This window comes from Helicoverpa armigera, chromosome 10 (genome assembly GCF_030705265.1).
Source record: "Helicoverpa armigera isolate CAAS_96S chromosome 10, ASM3070526v1, whole genome shotgun sequence".
Taxonomy (NCBI): domain Eukaryota; kingdom Metazoa; phylum Arthropoda; class Insecta; order Lepidoptera; family Noctuidae; genus Helicoverpa; species Helicoverpa armigera.
Window position 1 is genome coordinate 5,138,176 of NC_087129.1, and position 21,298 is coordinate 5,159,473.

The window sequence follows — 21,298 nt, forward strand, 5'->3', positions numbered from 1 at the left end:
AAATGAAAATATTGTGAAAGAAAAATAAAATAGCTACTATTACAGTAAGTAGAAGATGAATAGCGCGTCTCGGAACAGTAATCATTTCTGCTAAAAACAAAATTGTCTGGGTTAAATAAGAAAACATAAGTTATGTACAAGATTAAGAATAATTAGTTTTTCTGTCATTTAGCTATTTTATAGAGTTAATTAAATGCCTCAGCAAAATGTTAGCAAAACAGCATGATGCCAGACTTACTAGGTATTCCACGAAGAGAATTTCAGTAACTTTGTTGCTTGTTTGCTCCTGAAGTTTATGCCACGATTCTTATTTCACCTAAATTCTGATCGTCAGTTGTTAATATCTTAAGATCATTCGTGCATTTATATGCTATAAACGCTTAGATAGAATAGTTTTTTTTGTATCTGAAAAGATTCAAAAAAGGTTTCAGATTTGGAAAGTATATTTTCATACATTTCATATACATGGAATTAATCATTAGAGAACTTGGAGAGTACGTAAATGGCGGTCCTGCACCTGATCTCTCTCCGGTCGTGTCGGATTGCCGTCCCATCAGGCTATGAGAGTGAAGGAATAGTGAGTGCACCCTGTGTGTGTGCAAATGCTAGTGCACTACCACTATAATATGTCCTGCGCAGTTGGCTAATCTCCTTACATGATATCCTATATAATCTCATAACCGATAATCGGCTAGGAGGACATTAATCATTAAAGATCCATTATTCACTGGGTAAGCAGTAATAAAATAAAAGGTACATTGTTATTGTTGTATGATAGTTACGTTATGATAATTACGATACAAAAGTTAATTCCGATTATGACTGGTATTAATAACTTCAAAAGGATTTAGCAGGCTTCAAAATGGATTTATTGTACGTATTTGTACCAAGTGATAAACTGTACTCTCAAAACCATAGTACCTAAACCGAATGCTGTAAATCAATGGTTTGACCAAACACTTTTTTCTACTAAACTTACTTCCTACTCATGATTGCGTTGAACATATACTAAAATAATGGTAAACGTTTCAGAAAATGTCTACACATAAACAAAATTTTCTTTGCAAATTTTTTAAATCGGATTTGCATAATAATGAAGCCTACGAGTATCGACCAGCGGTGACGATATTTGACGTCACGCGCGTGTATATAGACAGTTGCGCAGGAGTCTCAAAGATAGTCTGTAGTGAGACACTGTGAGTGTCGTTTGGGGATAGGACTAATAGTCTACCCCGCTAGTGGAATTCTTAAAAAAGGTAGGGTGCCATTTCTTTTTATTTATAATATAGTGTAATTATAAGAAATCAAAAAAATCAGTTTTGAAAAAAAAGTTTCAGTTTTCAAAATCAGGTAATACTGTTTTTCACACTTTCATTTTTCTTCAGTTATTTTTCAAGGGTAATTTAAACATTAAATTTAATGACAGTGAAATAAACATTTACTTTGAATAAATATATCTAAATTGTATCCTTGATGGACAAGGACTTTCATTTTCTAAATACGACATGAAAGATAGCATGTGCCTTAGTTTCTTGTTCAGTACTTAATTTTAAATAGATGTATGTCACATTGCTACATGCAATAACATAATTATAGTAGATACATTTTTTTTAACTAGTCTAATTTAAAAAGAACGCTTCAACAGTAAACCTTATGTCAACGCAGTAAATGCGTTATTCGAATAGATAAGGCAATCTAGATTTTTTTATTTGATTGATGCGACCATCTATCCATATTAAGTGCCAGGGAGTCGGAGTAACAATTTACATCTTGTTCTAACTGGAGTTATTTCGGTTTGCGGTCAATTATTAGGATTTGCGTCATTGGGATCATAAAGCTTCCTTTTATTCGGGGACTGACGTTAAAGTTCCAAATACTTAATTAATTTGAAAACGTGGAAAATACCTTTTATGTATCTTCATTTTCTAGTTTTAAAAGGTAATTTGATTAAAACTAAACTTTAATAAAATAAATAAGAATACAATAAAGTTCATGTGCGCTAGCACAAGGTTTGTAAGTCGTCATTACCTTAGGTAAAGGAATTTATACATTCTAATGAATAGTATGCTCAGCATAAATTATTCTATATTTGCGGAATAAATTGCTAAACATGGTAAACAAAAAGTGTAAATCTTGCATTCATTAATACAATCGTGATCAAGTTCAAGGTTCGATACAGGTAGAAGGTAGTGAGGAAGAGTTCTCTTGGTAAAACCAGATCTAAATAGGATCACCTTTGAGATAACCATAACATCCATACATATGTATATCATCGGCGAAAGGTAAAATTTTGCAGTTCCAAGGTCACGTTCAAAATGTTTACAAATATAATTATTTTAAAGCTCTAAACCATTAATTGTTTCTGTCCTAACAAAAGTGAGTTCACTTTCATTTTCTTTTCGCGGAAAAGAATCAAAGTAGTTTTGTGCTTGGCTTATCTAGAAATATGTTGTGTAAATAAAACGATCGAATTTTAAAAAAAAACATAATCTCCTGCCAAGTTAGTTTAAATTTGTAGCAATTTCATTAATACCTATCCTTAAAAATTGATAAATTGATTGATATTAGTGCAATTTATGTGATTCGTTATTACCTTTAAAAAGTTTGAACGCTTAAGTACGTACTTACACCGTAAATCCTCATTGAAAACCCCCATTCAGTTTCTACACTTAACACTATCAAATTGAAGACGTTGTTGTAAGTAAAAAGAGACTCCGCAAAAGGTCGTACATTTTCTTTGCTTGCCTAGGAAATAGTGTTTTCCACAAACCTATAAAACTGTCGTAAAGGTCCAAACGAAGTGGACCATGGCGCAACGTGTAAGCCACACAGTACCAATTTTACGGGATACTTACAAAGTTCGACAAAATGTTCAGTTTAAGCATCGCTATTTCATAGAATATTTCATAAATCCAGGATCTAAAGAACATTTCTATAGATGCTTGAGGAGAGAAGTCTGTCATTGTATATTTACAAAAAACATTAAAAAGCTCTGCCTTTATTCATATTGGGTAATACATTTCACTTATTATAAGAAAGCATGAATCAAACTAAAATAAAAAAGGTCTGGTGTGACAAATTTAAGCGGCGATCTTAATTTATTTAAGAATGAACTAGAAAATCAATAGATACATTAGATATGCAATTTATTTTATAATCTTGTAAACTTAAACATACCACCTTAATTGTATCTATTAAATAATCCACGTGTTAGATTAGAACCAAATGCAAATAGCACATACTACATAATCGGTAGGTACTGCTGTATAGTTATAGGCATTAATGTTTGTAATATTATTTGAAATTCTAATTCAAAACACGTTTGATAATCAACAAATAATTAATACCTTTATGGGCACTTTGAAAATTATTGACTTATTAGAATTTTAATTATATGCTAGTTTGATTAAGCTTCATGCGTACTGAAAATGTTATTTAACTTTACAACTTGGATTATCTCGTAAGATTGTAGTTACACACGTGGTTAAGTTCACATGGAGTTAACATCCTGTAAGCTTATGGTAACTGAACCAATATTCGCGTACACTTACCACAAGTAATCATGCGTTGTTAGTTTTCGACTTAGTATTGTTTACACGAATAACAAAGATACAAGTTCCAATCTCGAGAACAACCGTAATTTAAAGTTTATTGAATTTATATTTAAATAAAAAACATACCTACGGACCTTTACCTTCTTTTAAATTAAGAGCGATAACGCTATATTTAGATCAGACGAAAAACCCTTGTTACCAATACGAATTTACATTTAAAATCGATCTATTTTTGGACTGGCTAAAATAAGTCTGATTTTTTACACAAGACTATTTTATAAGTAAATAGAAGATTATGCAATATACACCGGACATGTCGTTTACTATTGTTTGGTCGTGGATTGTTTAATCTAATACTGATTAAAACACATATTACTTAGAAATTAGATAACAATCTCTCATCTCCGATAAATCATGAAAAAATGTATTCTCATATCGATTTGTAGAAAGTGTATTTAGAATTTGCCACTGGCTTTTGCTTAAGGGTATTTCACAACTTGGCATTTGTGACCTGCCTCTGCAAAGTTAATCTCAAAATGTAATTTTATGTGATTTATCATAGTAAACCTTTAATTTCTTTCTGCAGACGTAAAATCGTGCCAATATGAGCATAGCAGCCGCCGAAAGTGTGGTGCAATCCAGCACCTGGGCTGCCACCAGCCTGTTCTACGTACTCCTAGTACCAGCTCTGATCCTCTGGTACGCGTACTGGCGTATGTCCAGGAGGCACATGTATGAGCTTGCAGAGAAACTCCAGGGACCACCTGGTCTTCCCCTCCTCGGAAACGCACTTGAGTTCACCGGTGGCTCTCATGGTAAGTTGTGGTCATGTTAGATTGCTTCTTCCAAATACAGTCTTATAGTGCATCATAAAGTTGTACCATAAAAAAAAATATTCTGTGAATGGGATTAACGACGAAATAATGGAATATATTAATTCTTTCCACAGACATCTTCAGAAACGTCATCGAGAAGTCTGTTCCATTCGACAAGGAATCTGTTGTCAAACTATGGATCGGACCTCGTCTCCTGGTGTTCTTGTACGACCCTCGTGACGTTGAGCTGATCCTCAGCAGCCACACCCACATCGACAAGGCTGAAGAATACAGGTTCTTCCAACCCTGGCTCGGAAACGGTCTCCTCATCAGTACTGGTGAGTTCACTTCATCATAAAATATACGTAAGGAAGTAAAAAACCCTGAGGTTGAAAATAGTCATGAGTACCAAACATAACCTGTTAAAAATGACCCAGAATAAATAAAAATAATAATGTGCGACACAATAGCCATTACCGTCGCGGTCCGGCTTTCTGACGTCAGACCGTAATAAAGTTTGTAGACGATTCCAGAATATCAATTGGCTAAGTTTTCATTGAGGAAAGATTTTATCTAACTCCAAAAATCCGGAGGCAGCGTCTAGTCTACTTATAAGGTGGTGTATTTAGATCCACTCCATAAACAAGAACAAAACATAGCCATAAACTTAGTTCAGGAAATACTTAAAAGCCGCTATAAAGGACTATAATTATAAAGTTGTAATTATTTTCGCATCGATTAGATACTTTGAATATCTGAGTCTTGTTAGCGATCTGACGATGTTGTCTTATATTTTTAGGCCAGAAATGGAGGTCTCACCGCAAACTGATCGCTCCCACTTTCCACTTGAACGTGCTGAAGAGTTTCATCGACCTGTTCAACGCCAACTCCAGGGCTGTCGTCAACAAGCTGAAGAAGGAAGCCGGAGAGTTCGATTGCCACGACTACATGAGCGAGTGCACCGTCGAGATTTTGCTTGGTAAGTCTACCTCTAACACTAACCTTTCTCCCCTAACTTTTCTTATCTACGCAGTAAAAACGTAACGTACGTAATCATGACAGTTTTGACCGCAGCGCATAGGTAATTGTTATTGAACAATGATGATTAAATTTGCCTTGTCACAGGGGACAATAGGAATTGATACGTCTAACATTGAAAAGCTTAATTTCAATAAATAATAAATGGAAATGAGGCGGAAAAATACAGCAAATTATTTGTACTTATTCAAATTTAAAAAAAGTCTATTGTATTCAACAAACACAATTAATTACATGATTTGACGAATAACAAGTAGGTATTTTGAATAAAATATTCAAAATAGTAAAATTACATTTCTTTTGCTTTCAATGTTACTTGCCTACGTGCTACTAAACATGCGTAGAATCATTCAGTTTTAGTTACCAATAGACAAATGCGCGTGCGCCGAATAATTATAATAAGAATATTTTAAATCTTCTCACTGACCATGTAGTCCTACTTGATTCAAGTGTATCTTCGGAGGAATGTAGGTAACTTAAGTTACAATCAATGTAATACAGAACGACCTTTAAGAGCGTATACGCTCGGCGCGCGATCTCAACTTTAGGTAATTCAACGCAACAAATCACGCAGACTAGCGTCGCGGCTGTGTGCGTGCCTATCATACTTCACGTATAGTCACACAAACCATTTTGATCCTTTCGAGTGAAATTAGTACAGCAAAAAATATATTATTTAGTAAATAGTTATTAGCGAGAAAATAGTGTAAATCTATGGATGACTAAAATATGTGAAAGCATGAAAATAAGTTGTTAAGACCGTGTACGTTCGGCGCGCGATGTCAAGTATAGGTAATTCAACGCAAGAAATGCGGTACATAAGCATCTTGGTTGTGTGCGTGCGAGTAGCAACCAATTTTAGTCCTTTCGAGTGCACTTATTTATTTATTTATAAATTGTTACAAAAATTGAGTAAATAAATGACACAGTTTTTATTTTTTAATGAAACCACGTTTATTTAAATGTATACATTTATTTTGAAATTATGTAAAAAATTAAATAAAAAAGTTCGGAATCTTAAAAATTAGTACCTAGTGTCTCTTAGTGCCATTGACCTGGATTTGCGTGGGTCTACTATTTCGGGCAGCAGACACAGGTTATAGTAATTTACGAGACGAGTTTGCATTTGGCCTTGCCAAAATTCGTCGTCACGAGTGATTTTTTCTACTTTCAAGGGAAATTCTTTCCCAGTCCAGACAGCTAACAAACATACGTTCTTCTTAGTTATATGTAGCTGTCCTTGTATTTGGTAAAACCACTCGTGGCGACGATTGACAGTCCCGTTGGAATTCCAAAACTTAATTTTTTTTTGGTTGATGGCATCATCAGCATGCATTTCAAATGCTGATATAGGACATTTTATTTCTACAAGTCCTTCCTCAAAAATGCCATCAGGTGAAGCACCGAGAAAAAAGAATTCTTCGTCAATGAATAGGCCACATTTGTCAATTTTGATATTTAGTTGACTTTCAAGCTGCCGGATGGCAACTTCCTCATTGTCCATTCCGTGCTTTATACTTCTCACATTGGCAAGAGAGTAACAGTACAAATGACTTTTGACAAGGGCAGCAGAACTTGTACTTGATTTTCGTTTGCACACTTTGCCGAACGATGATGCTGTGAGCAGACATCTGCGCAATTCAAGCCAAAGTGGGCTTTCCGCCTGAAGTATAGTGTCTCTCTCCACCTCCTCTCTATTGTTGACCTTGAAAAACATTGTACATGAGTCTATTTAATCTTATTTTCATATACATAATATATTATGTTCGCGACAATTCTGGAATTTACCTGCTCCTTAAGGTTTTGAAGAAACATATTTTTCGCAGTCTCATAATCATCCGCAGACATGTCTGGTCTTTGACATTCTTCGCCGTAGTCACATTTTTCAGCGTAAAAATGTAATCTTCTTCTAGGGCGGCGAATCATTTTACCCTTTTGTATCCTTCTAAGACGGGCCATTTCGATTCGTTTCAGTGACATACCTGGAAAGAAAACATACAGGAGGTAATTCCTTGTTGTGTTATAGCAGGGTAAAATTATGTTAAATACACATACCTGGACTCTTGTCAAATTTTGATTTATAAATGTTGTACTGAGGTCTTGCGGAATTGAAAGAGACAACTGCTGCATGACATCGAGCTGTATATGAATTTTTAAGCGAAAAATTTATGCGCTTGCCACCAACCAACTTTGCAACGATACTGTTAAATTGCTCAGCCCTGTTGTTAGTGACGTTATGGAGTAAGCTTTTGGAGTGGAACGCGATCTGTGCAGTGTGAGTCATAATTTTAGTCATCAAAGACCGGACTTTAGGAACCAAGTTTTCTTCTCCTGTCCTTCCTCTACAATAATACGAGTCACAAGCATTATGTTCTCCAAAGATATGTAATGGGCTGTTCAAAATATCATTTTTCAACTTGATTATCTTATCAGAGCTAGACAAATTCTGAGCTTTGCGAAATCGTATTGCGCATTTGACTGCCGTGCGAAGCCTTTTTTGCCGATCGTTGGTGAGCAATTTACGTTCATGTAGAGGGATTGAGGTATCTTTGCTCAGCATGAAGATTTTTCCACAGTAATTCCGGAGAAGATGGTTGGTGCACTCGATCTTGTTCACTTGATAGTTCGGATATGGCCTGCTTTCGAGAACTTTTTTAAAAGTGCTCGCGTCGCCGTCTGCGATCAGTGTACCGTAGATAACATTTTGCCTCGCAACAGAAGTTTTAAACCCTTCGACAATCACACTCTGTTCCATGCTGGTCGAAGATCCAGAATGATTTTTGTAACACTCGTGTTTTATAACGGGCACACCTTTGACCGCTGCCCGGGAACAAACGACACAATATTTATTTTTTACGTCCATGTAAACAACTTTCCCTGTTCTGTACCCAATAATAGCAGCGACGCCCGACGGAGCTGAGTAGTTGGTTTTGTAGGATCTTTTTGACCAACAGCAGTCCGCAACAACAGTAATAATGGGAATACCGTCTTTGACCTCACCACATGCAATAGCTTCATCAGCTTCTTCCTTCGCAGCCACTTGCATACTTTCTTCAGCTGCAGCTTTCCACCATGTTGCTACTTCATCATGACAATCAGCATACACTTTTTGTTCCAGTATAGGTAGATCTACGGAAGCTAATAATTCATTTAAATTAGATCTTCCACACCCAATCATCATTGCTCCGGTCACAGCACCATGATTTACTCTCATGTTACAATTTGAAGTATCTGAGCTGAACAGTTGGAGTTCTAAATTGCACATGTTGCATTTCATGACAAATGTCGATTCCAAACCCAACTTGTGCTCCTTCAAGACTTCCATATTATCTATGTTACAGCCCATTGCTCTGTTATGATTATTAATTATTTTAATTTGGTCAAAAAAATACTGGAAATCAATAATTCTACGGCCTCTAAAAATGGTTTTTAGTGGGACTGGATTTGCTGCTTCGATAACCTGCAATTAAACCCTAAAATTAAAAAATATTCAGGGCGATTATAGGCTTTGCAAATTAATTGCAATTTTAAATAAAGCTTGACTAAAATTAGTATATTAGTTTGATAACCTATATAGGTAGATAACTTACCAAACCTGATATATCAAAACTTTCTTCAGATGCACCCAATAAAACATTCTGAAAAAAGCAATGGATTCAATTACTCGGTGATGGAATAGCAAGCTGATTCATACAAGGCACCTCGGTCACTGCCGTTGGTGAAGCGGGGCTAATGTTGTTCTAGTTTTACAACAATGCAGAGTGTCGTGTGTAAATCGCCTTTTACAATAAAATTCAAAGTACCTGTTCTTCATTTTGTTTTGAGCACTCATCTGTTTCTGTTATGTCTTCAGCTCTTGATGTTTTGTTACAAAGCCTGAATTTAAACCACAAAGCGGAAGTAAGCACACCAAACTTTTTATTTGAAAGCAAACGTTAATAATTAAATAGTTAGTAATAAAAGAAAATAAAATAATACCAAAGAAACATGCTTTGAACATAATAATGTTATATTTTATAATAATAATAAGAAATTGAATAAATCGGAAGGAATAAAAAATATTCCGAGGTACTTAATACCGCGATTTATGTCCCATACTTGATGTTAACTTAGGTAACAAAAATACATCAAAAAACATCTTTTATTTGAATATCCCGCTACCAGTCGAAGCCAATTTGTACATATATTTTCTTAGATCACACATGTCGTTGGTTCAAAAATATATTAATCTAATACGATATGTCCTTTCACAAGGGTATGCACTGGGTTGACTATAAGAATAAGATAAACAAACCTTTTAGCCCTTGCTTTTTCCATACTTGATAAATTTTTGTGTTTTCGTTTGTTTCCCTTATAGTACTGGGTTTTATTTCCCATTACGTCTGAAATATAATTTAAATGTTTGTCAGCTGTTTCTAGTCTGCAAAATCATTTTTTACTTTTAATATATTTAGATTATTTAAGTATTAGAGTTTTTTATTCTCAGCAAACCCAAAATTCATATGATACCCATAATGTAAAAATGCAATTTGACTGTAATATTTTTAATTTTAATAACAAAAGAAAAAGTACTAATAATGGAGCAACAAAAAAGTCGTATTATAATTGTTCAGTGGACGGTTGTTTTAATACAACAATAAACATTTTTTAGCCTGCCGTATTACCTATAGTATGTACCTACTTATTTTCTCATATTTCGATGGTTCGTTTAATAAACGCAGTAGGTAGGTACAGTTAGGTGGGTAGGTAAGCGCCCCGGCGGCCTCTGGCCCAACCTCCCAACTTACCCTCAAAGATTATTACTAGTAGGAGTTGATAATGTTTGTGATCATGGCGAGAGTATGTTGTAAGGTAGACGAAATAAAACTCGCACATCAAGGTTTCTGTAGGTAGAAGCAAGCTTAGATCAGGGACTGTACCAACGCATTACATACAATTTTTTTTTTTCGCAACTAAAGAGGTACTTTGTTTTACATTGTGTTTTATGGTATATATGTATGAATAACAAAATTATAAATTGCGGTTTCTGAAAAAGTTCTGTATCTCGTTCAAACGAATTTCCGTTGAAAGTGTTTAATAACCTCTTGTACCTATGCCACATTAAATATTTTATTATTATTGGTTTATATTTCATTTTTCCTGTTTTACTCTCAACAATAAATCAAATAATTAGATACGAGTACCACTACCACGTTAGTTTTATGCGCATAAAACAGTTGACAGCCCTAGCGCGACCGCCGAGTTTAGGCATGAAAAGTGAAGTACATACATGAGATTGACTTCTGTTGTATTTTGTGCCTTAATCAAACACAAAAAATTAAACATAAAAAAAAAACTAAACTATAAAAAAAATATACTCACCAACGTATCAAGATGTATCGGTCGCGCTCAAAATATCCACTATTCTCGGTATCCACGGCAAAGGTCATTCACCCTACGCGATGCTACGGAGCGACACGTCCTCTCCCTGTGAAGCCGCGCGGCGGTCTGGTTTGAGTTGACTCGCGTGCAGCGTTTTATAGTAGGTTTTAAATAATTTATAAAAAAATAATAACGAAAGATTAAATTATGAAATAAAGTTTATATTTTAAAGAAAGAGTTATATTAATATAATAAATAATTGATATATTAAATTAAGTAAGACAGGCAGGTGAAAAACGCATTTGAAATTCACAATATTTGACATTGTTAAAATATTTTTTTCTCAAAGATAGGGACCTGAATTAAAAAATGTTTTCAATTAACTATATTCAGGGGGGTTTTGTCCATGATTAAAAAAATATATATGATAAGATTTGTCACTGTTTTCACATCAATTTGAGCTTCGAAATAGACGCTGAACGGGAATTTTATAAAACATATATTACGTTACGGGGGATTTAAGTATTTAAACTACACAAATCGAATTTTTTGTTCAATTAACTATATAGACAGTGAAATTACCTTGCGTTATTAAAAATTAACATAGTTATAGGATAAGTAGTTACTGAGAAACAGTGGTTTGAAAAGTACAATTTTAGGCCAAATGGCGCGCGGCTGACGTACACGCTCTTAAACATTACCTGAATCTGAGCATGAACCAAATATTTTCAAATACCTTAAGATAATTCAATTAGTTCTCTCTCAACTTGATTAAAATAACACTTTAGTCATTGGGTTTTTTGGACACAATCGATCGAAGGCTCCAAAATTCTAAACATTCCTGCACCCACAGACTAATGTAAACGGTTGGTTGGCTATTCACAAACGACCTTCAATTTACAATCTAGTAGGTACCATCGGCAGTTCATTTGCCTAGATTCGCATTTCAAAGATAAAATGTGAAGGGGATATAAAATATGATTAAAGATAGCAAAACAAACTCGTACGCAAACAAATGCACGTAAAACATGCTCATACGAAAACATAAAGACCTAACTTGAACAAAAAAAACACCCCGAAACTAGACTGAACGCGTTAAGTGGAAATGGTCTTAAATCTCAAGGTGTTTGCACAAAAATAAAGCAGGATAAAGAGCAATTTGTATGTAATGTCACGTAGCCAGCCACGCTGTGACAACACGGCGGCCCTCACATGGACAACAGACCGTGTTCTTGAAGCAAATGCCCCGAGAACCTATTAAATCGTTTGCGAAATCTACGAGACGAAGATTACCTACGTATAGACTCGGCTCTCTATACAAAAGCACTCGATACACAATACTTAAGATACCGTCACTGCATCCATAAACTATTGCATGATCGCATTATACGGTTTTAAGAAGTACGTCCGCGCAACTTAATTCCTATATTTTCAAACTACGCAAATGCACACTTATCACGTAGCTTAGCAATAGTCTTATTGCGTGTTATAATAATAGTCATTAGTTGAGATAAATAGAACACTAAATAGTAGCATGTATTGCATCCGTGTTGTTTATGGGTGTAATTATATAGCTTGGAACAATTTATACCGAGCAGTGCAGAACAGCTTAAACTTGCAGTATAAAAGTACAAGTTTTTCCTTAAGTGGAAACGGAACTGGAAACTCGATTAAGAACAATTTACCCTGTAGAGCCTTACAAGCAAACATAGGACATAAGACGGGTAGCCTCTAATTTTTATAAGCATTTTTATTTACATTAAACAACGATCCGAGAATATTACCGGGAAAATTACTAAATGTTGTTACCATTCATATTACACAACAATTTAAATCTCAATGCTACAACATATTATGCACCTTGTTTCAAGATTTCAATTGCTATCAAGAGCAGCGGGCCCAGGTCATTATTTCATAAAGACAAATGTTGACAGTGAGTGTTGATGGTAGTATGATTGAATCATTGGTACGTGCGTGGTACCACTCGGCACTGGTACACCGCGCACGTAGTACTACTGGGTGTCAGTTTCGACCCCCCACGTGCTCACGCGCTAATGGCCAATATTCGCCATTCCCGGCCACAGTCGTTACGTTCCTTTATTGCTATCCTCCTTACGCAATCGTTTTGAATTCAATGGAGGTCAAAAACTCTTTCTTTTATTGCTAGACTATCCAAATGTTCTGAATCACCGACGAATTTGAATGTGTATTTAATAAAACGTAATGGGCGATTCCTCTTATCCATTATCCTTATGCAATCTGATCGAACGCTAACAAATCTGCATTCAAATCACATATTTGCGGTAATTTTCAGTCAGCTTTTATTACTCACCGCATACATAATGATAACTATAACATGAGTTTTAAATGAGCATGATTTATGCTTCAACCGCATTTTAACAGCCCACCACGTAACATAAAATTGTTTTTTATGGCGCCAATTTTTATCATAACTTTAATTTATTATTATAGAAACCGCTATGGGTGTCAGCAAATCCACCCAGGACCAAAGTGGATTCGAATACGCTATGGCTGTGATGAAGATGTGCGACATCCTGCACTTGAGACACACCAAGATCTGGCTCAGGCCCGACCTTCTCTTCAAACTCACTGACTACGCTAAGAAGCAGACCAAGCTCCTTGACATCATCCACGGTCTGACCAAGAAGGTAAATTCCTTCATACATTAATGCCGGGTAAATAGTCATAATTCAAATTATCTAGTTGCCCTAGACTCGGTGACCTATTCGATTACTGGGAACTTGTTATTGATGCAGCCATCAAAGGCAACGGAATAAACTAGCATTATAATGAACAGCATATAAATGACTATGCTTGCTACTTGCACTTGTATTAATAATGCTCCTTAAAATTTAAGGTTATCCGAAGGAAGAAGGAAGAATTCAACTCTGGAAAGAGGCCCACCATCTTGGCCGACTACAACGCCGGAACCGCTGACGAAGCCACCAAAACCACATCTGTTGAGGGTCTGTCTTTCGGTCAGTCTGCTGGTCTTAAGGACGATTTGGACGTTGATGACGCGGATGTTGGCCAGAAGAAGCGTTTGGCTTTCCTTGACCTGCTGCTCGAGAGTTCACAGAGCGGTGTTGTTATTTCTGATGAGGAAATCAAGGAACAAGTAGACACCATTATGTTTGAGGTAAATATTCTAAATAAATACGGATAACAATCATGATTTCATCCGTAGAATATATAATAATACATTAACCACAATGTTTTATTCAGGGTCACGACACTACTGCCGCTGGAAGCAGCTTCTTCCTCTCCATGATGGGAGTCCACCAGGACATTCAAGACAAAGTTATTGACGAGTTGGACAAAATCTTCGGTGACTCAGACCGCCCCGCCACCTTCCAGGACACTTTGGAAATGAAATACCTCGAAAGGTGTCTCATGGAAACCCTTAGGATGTTCCCCCCAGTGCCAATCATTGCTCGTCAAATTAAGCAGGACATCACTCTGCGTACGTACTATTTACTATTTAGGTAATTACTTTTGATACATATTAAGACATCTTGTTATAACCTTATATTTCTCTTGTACAGCTTCCAACGGCAAGCAAGTGCCAGCTGGTACCACCGTCGTAGTAGCAACGTACAAACTGCACCGTCGTGAGGACGTTTACCCCAACCCAACCAAATTCGACCCCGACAACTTCCTGCCTGAGCGATCTGCCAATCGTCACTACTATGCCTTCGTGCCCTTCTCCGCCGGGCCCAGGAGTTGCGTCGGTGAGTACAATACATAGTGGAATTATATCAATCAGTAAAAATGTTGTGATTTCTGGTTCTAATTTATATTTTCTTGTGCAGGCCGTAAGTACGCCATGTTGAAGCTGAAGATCATCCTGTCCACCATTCTGAGGAACTTCCGCGTCCACTCTGACCTGAAGGAGGAGGACTTCAAGCTGCAAGCCGACATCATCCTCAAGCGTGCCGAAGGATTCAAGGTGCGCCTTTCCCCGCGCAAACCAACCAAAGCCTGCTAAATAATTACATGATTCCTAAATTTAATTATAATTTCTATGTAAATATGGACGCTTGGCTCTCGCATTTGATAAAACTGTGCAGATAGCACAGTTTAAAATAATTTTGTTACATATTGTTAATGTCAAGAAAGATGTTATTTCGGTGGCAGACCTTTTACACACGGGAAGGTATTGATGTCGGTTGCAACTATTTGCATGTTTTGCTCAATAATATTTAAAAAATCTGTAAGTTTAAGTACTTTGTAAATAGACATTTAAATTATACCCTTTTGTAGTTGTACGTTGTACGATGAATGAGACCAACAAATAAACTTTGTAATGAATATAATCTAGTATTTTATTTGTAAATTAACCTAAATTATTATAAAAATCTATATATCGGTAAGAAGGTAAGGTTTTGAAGAGTATGTAGGAAATACAGACTACTATTGCATGTCTGCTTTGCTGTCGATGGTACGAAGGTAGCTGCTATGAAGTTTACGGATATCGTGAATTGTGGATGTTCTACCAAGTGCTTCGTTGGAGAAGTCAAACATAGAAACGTGCACTAGCGACTTCTTGCACTCCACTTGAATCCTAGAAATAAATAAAGAGAAAAAATATCTAAGTATGAGGCATAGTAATTTACCTATAGGATACAATGCCATATCTACAATCCTGCTTAAACGATTATTATTTATCGAACAAAACACGAGAGAAGCGAAAATAATTTTGAAAGTAGCATAATATCTAACTATATTTCAAAACGTAACATCATAGTCTTATGCATTAGTGAATAATAAAACGATACGTACCACAGTACATCTAGCGGAGTCCGCCTATGTGCGGGGCACATACACGGCAGGAAATCGTGATGACGTCGCTTGACCCACCAGCGCGCGTGCGACAGTTTCCATTCAATCGTTTTCATTTTAGCCACCGCACAGTCTCCGGCTTCCCTCAGCAAATTGAAGTAGGAAGCCATTAGTTCTTGACCTGGACGTTACAACATTTTTGTCAATAAAACAAACGACCTTTGTCTAATGCGTGAAATATGATCTTGAGATTTATCTACGCGACAGTTTGGATCCTGACGAAAAATATTGTAAAGGTTTACCTGCAGAAATGGCACACATAAGTCTTGCTTGTTCAGCTTCCTCTTCGTACATTTCTTTCGTTTCACCCACGTATATAGCATCAAAGTCTTCATCCTGGACCTCATCTAAACCTACTATGTCTTCACTTTGCATCTGTTTTAACAAAGTGTTCCCATTTGTTGAGCATTTATAAAAGCCTAAAGCCGTATTCATGGTAAACTTTTGTTTATAAACACACTTGTACCAATATGTTTGCGAATTGTTGAAAGTACTACATGTTGCAGAGTTGATAACAAAAGACCAAGCACTTGTTTCCAGCAACATTCTTGTTGCTCATCAGCAATGTTGCTAAACAATAGTTTATCATGAATATGGGACTTATTAGCGTTAAGTATACACAAACAAAATTTTCAAAAAAATGTGCTTCTTAGATGCATCAGAACATACTGCCTGAAACCTAAATCCCATGAAGCAAAGAAACGCCTCAGCCAAGTGTTGTGTGCCCAACTCCGGGCGCTCCCTCCTCAGATGTAGCTCGCCAAGTAAGTGCAAGGCCCGGCCAAGCTGCCGCCTCAGGCCATGCTCCATGGCAATGGCTCCCATCTCCGTCAGCAATTTAGCTGCAGCTTCATGTTCTCCCAATCTGTATGAACAAGATAATCATTTATGCTCAAGCCACCGAGATTTTGGTCGAGTTATTGAGAATTTCCTAAATTCTGTCATTCTTTAGTAGATTCTATCTTAGAAATTCATCCTACAGGCACCACCAATCAACTATCAAAAAACTTAACTATTAAGAAATTGTAAATATTCAAATAAAGCTAAATATCTAAATAAAATTAATGTATACTAACATTTACGTTGTTCTACGTATGAATGCATTTATAAGTGCTAATTCTATTACATTCAGAAGCTTAATTATATCGCATTATATGATTTTCTTGATTATTATAATTTGAATGCATACATGATGACAGTTAAACTAGTTTAATTACCGTAGATTCAATATAAACAGGCTTGCAAATGTAATCAATATACGCGTCTATGGGTTTTTATGAATCGTGGAATATTCTGGTTCCAAGTATCGGCGACGGAATATTTTCACATGCATTTACGTCCACATGCTATGTGAATAATGGCTCATTTTTTTACTACCACTGCTACTAGTAAAAGATATCAAGTTATACCTATATAGGTGTAAATATTGAAAAACAAAAAAAAAAAGTAAGTGACATTTTTAGTCGCAAATAATAATATTATTAAGGCACAAATATGATACTGATTTCCTCGAGCAGTTATTACTTGATGTAATAACTAACCGAAAATACTCTGACAGGTAAATAATGAGTCGACACCATATAATTCAATACGATGTAATAACTTAACTACTATATATAGTTTAGCAAAACACAAGTCAAGGTTCCTACCGTTGCATAACTGCAGCCAGGTGCATTCTAGCTTCGCAAAGCCCTTCTACGTTTTGGCTCCGCTCATGTATTTTGAACGCCCTCTCAAAAGTTTTCTGAGCATTGTTCAAATTGTTCATCATGAGCTGACAAATGCCAATCTCAATTATCGCCTCTGCTGTTTTGCCAGTCTCACCGGCTAAAATATTTTAAAATATGAATACAGAATTTACATTACGGAATTAATTTTTAAATAATGATAATATTGTTGAAAAAAAGGAATTCGGAATACCTATGTTAAAAGTAAATATTTACAGTCATACTACTTTTCCTACCGTTTCTGTTTCCATAACAGAAAACTTTGTTCTTAGCCGCGTATCAATTTACATAATTTGCAGATCGAAATAAGCCTGAAAAAACCGAGCGAATCAAAACTTGCAATAACCCAATTTTTGTGCACTGAACTGGTATACCCAATATATCGCAACTAAGCTTATAAACAATCAATTCGATAATAATCGAAGATTGACTGACCATCTTTAGCTCTCCTCTCAGCCAAGCGTGCCAACCTTTCTGCTTTAGGAGTGTCCTCCTTCCTCACCGCTCTTGCTTTGTTGAGAAGTACTCTATGCAACTGAAGGGCAGTGGACCCAAACACGGTATCTGGTGGAGCCTCTTCTCCTTCCTCTTTCGGTTCGTACAAGAGCCAATTCTGTAATATCGCAAACCATAAGGACCAAATAGTAGGCAATATTACACAATTATTTTGGAAGTATGAAAGTCATCCAACCTTTCCGATAGCAGAGTCTCGAACTTCTGTCAGCAACATAAATGGTTCCTCTGGATCTGCTCCAGGAACTAGAATAGTTCGCAAAAAAAAAACAATTTAACAGTGACACATTATTATGTAGAAGGGGAATCTACTACATAGTTTCTCTACTACTTTTTTTTCGTATAGAAATGTCGTTTTAAAAACTTACATTTATCCAAAAGAAACTTTCCGTAGTGATATTTGCAGACAGCTTTCAGTCGACCGCCATCGACGAGATACTTGCTAGACACAGCAATAGCTAATTGATAGAATTTTTCAGCAAGCCACAAGATACCTTTTTCCTTTTCTGCATAGAACATTGCGAGTCCGAGTATATGTTCGCACTCCTGCTTTATATTACCTGCATCATAAATTAACCATAACATTATCTTAAATAAATTATGTTAAATATAATAGTTCTCCAGAGAAGTGCTGTTCGAAGTACAAAGCAGTTTCAGTGATTTGTTATTGCTTACAAAAAGTGCCCTAAGGAGATGCCCAGTTGCTACACATCTGAAATTTTAAAGCAGACATGAGAACGGTGTGATATGTAGATGTCATGACTCTTTTTTTTTTCATAGAAAGCACCACAAAGCCTTTAGTCGACACCTGAACGAAGCAGGTACTTGCAAAAGCTCCCCATTACTTTTTGATAAGCATAAACCGGTACTTACCCCTGTCGCGTTGTTTTTCAGCCTTTTGCAGAACGTCACATATATGTTCAAGATAATCGTCCCTTTTCCTGAGGTCCACTACAATTCCTATATCGTCCTGGCTGACCAGCTGTTTATTATCGTAGATCAAATCTTGCAGATATCCCGAAGAATCTGAATAGCCAGCTTCTTTGAGTTCCAAAATTAGGCACTCGTATAAAGGAAATTTTCGCCTAAAACAAGGTCGAAAAACATTGAAGACTTATCATTTAACCTTCTGTGGTATTCACATAATATTAAAAAAAAAACAATACAGTATAGATATTAGTTTTACAATCACGCATACAAAATATTGTAATGGTCACTCAACTTCTGATGAAAGTCTATCATGTAGTTTGAAAGAAATATTGCAATACTTTTCAACACTACAATAAAATGAGTAGCTAGAGATCCGATAGTTTTAGACCGTCAACAAAATAAACAACTTCAGTAAAAGTAACAAACAATACCTTCGTATGCCGTTGGAATCGAGAATGGCTAAAGAGAACAGAGCTTTGCTACGAAAATTGTCCAAACTGTTTTTGGTCATACATGCCATCAACCTTGGCAAGGCGCGTTTCTTGGGAATTTCAGTCTGAGACATCATGATTTATTGATTTCACTCAAATAAAATTATTTGATTACAATAAAATATAATATAATTGATGATTGATTAAAAATATGTTAATTTTTCATTGAGAATATACATTTTGTCAAATATGACAGGATATTTTTACTTTTTAAATTTTGAAATACGTGACATAAACTCAGTTGTCACTGTTGAAAGATCTGTATCATGATTGTTTTGGCATGTAGTACTTACGTAATTAATTATAAACTTTTTAAATTGCTATAGCTACTCATAATGGATGCTATGTGGAATCTATGTAGTAAATCGCAGACATGCTTACAAAATCAAAATAGTGATAACTCACCATAAAGTTCAATAAACAAACCTTTTCGGAGACCCTAAATATTATACAATAAAGACCAGTAATACATGGACCTTGTTAGTTTTTATGAGTGGTCTCGTTAAATTTTATGTTAGATTCGGCAGTGTCTGACCCCCTGTATCCTAATAATTCACTGTGACTGGAGGGTCGGATAAGCCTACATGAAATAAACAGTCAGATGGCAACATTTCTCATAATGGTTGATGATAACAAGCTAACACGGTACTTCGAGGTAGCCACAATCGCCGCCCTCCCATTATTTTGTGTACAAACTGTGGCTAACCCTCTTATCCTCAGTGGGTCAATTTGAAAGGCCAACATTTGAAACAACCACTAAATCTGTTTCACGGCCATCTGCATACTCCAGTCTCTCAGGTACAGTTAAAATATAATATCTTAAATATTGTCAAATATTGTCAAATATTGTCAAAAGATCCAGATCGAATGTTAGATCTAGTGTCGGGAAACATGTCGAACTTGGCCTGGGTATCGAACAGAAAACCTCTCATTTAGATAAAATTATTTTCAACCAACCTATTAAGAACTAAGAATAAAAATATAACAAGTTAAATCTAATTTCTCTTACCACAACAGTAATGGCAGTCTGTATGCACTATAACGATACCAACATCACGTACATTGCACGTATGTGTTGCAATTGGTCTCATTACGTTCTACATGATCCATCGTCGTCATAAGGCAATACTACACACATTCACAATTTGCCGTTGTTAACATACTCGCCTCACAAATTAGGTATAAGTATTGTAATTATGAAATTCTTTGATGCAGCCCAGTGTCTTGTTTTTCCTTAGGTGATCAAAGCAATTTCATCATATAAGTTGTAATTTTTCTTAGGTGTTAACATGATTGTGTCCTCGGAGTGTCTTTGTTGTAATTTTTTATTTTTAAATAATTTATTTATTTATCGTTTTTATCAATGCAATTCTTAACAGAATCTTATTTCGGTTAATACTCACTTAACAGTTTGAAACCTATTTTTAATTAAAATATGTCGCACAAACACCTCATGAGATAAACGCGTTTAAGCAAACAAGGAAAATATTATTTTGATGTAAAATATAATATTATCAATATTACTCAGGATCTCTTGGACATAAGTATATTTCTAAGAAATATACCTACCTTCGTAAAGATATACGATCTAAAATCCTCTCGGCACGAACAGCTCGGATCCTAGCATGGTCTAAGCTAACTCTGGTATAGGTGGATACCAGCTTAGGTAAAGGACGACGCTTCTCTACCCCCAAAAGAATTTCTGTCGCCATTACTAGGATTATCGCTTACACATACACTTAACAAACGGATTCACTTAAGCCACAAATTTACTTAAGCATACATTCACTTAGACTCGAATTTACTTAACAAATTAATGCACAAATCTTAACTAATTAACAATGAAAAATTTTCAACACTGATATCAAAGCATGACACAATGTCATCTATTAACGATAAAATTAAATTCGAAAAAAGAGTATTAACAACACCTTTAAATATTATAACAGTTTTCTTTCATTCTCTGACCTGACCGTTAACTTTATTTAATGCCTTTAATTTATTAT

The 21,298-nt window shown here is 35.7% G+C and overlaps 3 protein-coding genes across 5 annotated transcripts; 1 reads left to right on the forward strand and 2 right to left on the reverse strand.

Moving 5' to 3' along the window:
• The first annotated feature begins 1,101 nt into the window (after positions 1-1,101).
• On the forward strand, positions 1,102-15,105 carry LOC110377302 (cytochrome P450 4g15). Its single transcript, XM_021336134.3, has 9 exons — positions 1,102-1,256; positions 4,141-4,369; positions 4,504-4,707; positions 5,169-5,348; positions 13,241-13,437; positions 13,647-13,928; positions 14,015-14,252; positions 14,335-14,520; positions 14,602-15,105. The coding sequence occupies exons 2-9, from the start codon at positions 4,159-4,161 to the stop codon at positions 14,775-14,777; spliced, it is 1,674 nt and encodes a 557-aa protein (XP_021191809.1). The 5' UTR covers positions 1,102-1,256; positions 4,141-4,158; the 3' UTR covers positions 14,778-15,105.
• LOC126054273 (uncharacterized) lies at positions 5,921-10,983 on the reverse strand. 2 transcript variants are annotated; one of them, XM_064036505.1, is made up of 6 exons: positions 10,769-10,983; positions 9,702-9,789; positions 8,998-9,045; positions 7,463-8,867; positions 7,196-7,389; positions 5,921-7,112 (listed from the first exon to the last, which is right to left on the reverse strand). In XM_064036505.1, exons 4-6 carry the CDS (start codon positions 8,751-8,753, stop codon positions 6,432-6,434), a joined length of 2,166 nt encoding a protein of 721 aa, XP_063892575.1. In that variant the 5' UTR covers positions 8,754-8,867; positions 8,998-9,045; positions 9,702-9,789; positions 10,769-10,983; the 3' UTR covers positions 5,921-6,431. The 2 variants fall into 2 exon arrangements, with proteins under 2 accessions (XP_063892575.1, XP_063892574.1); XM_064036504.1 differs by having other exon boundaries at positions 7,463-9,789.
• A 57-nt stretch (positions 15,106-15,162) lies between the features above and the next one.
• Positions 15,163-21,162, reverse strand: LOC110377303 (uncharacterized). Of its 2 annotated transcripts, none has more exons than XM_049840778.2 (10): positions 20,862-21,162; positions 18,745-18,956; positions 18,240-18,431; positions 18,050-18,117; positions 17,794-17,971; positions 17,281-17,458; positions 16,301-16,496; positions 15,874-16,006; positions 15,572-15,752; positions 15,163-15,353 (listed from the first exon to the last, which is right to left on the reverse strand). In XM_049840778.2, exons 1-10 carry the CDS (start codon positions 21,002-21,004, stop codon positions 15,203-15,205), a joined length of 1,632 nt encoding a protein of 543 aa, XP_049696735.2. In that variant the 5' UTR covers positions 21,005-21,162; the 3' UTR covers positions 15,163-15,202. The 2 variants fall into 2 exon arrangements, with proteins under 2 accessions (XP_049696735.2, XP_021191812.3); XM_021336137.3 differs by lacking the exon at positions 20,862-21,162 and adding an exon at positions 19,233-19,493.
• Positions 21,163-21,298: the final 136 nt, after the last annotated feature.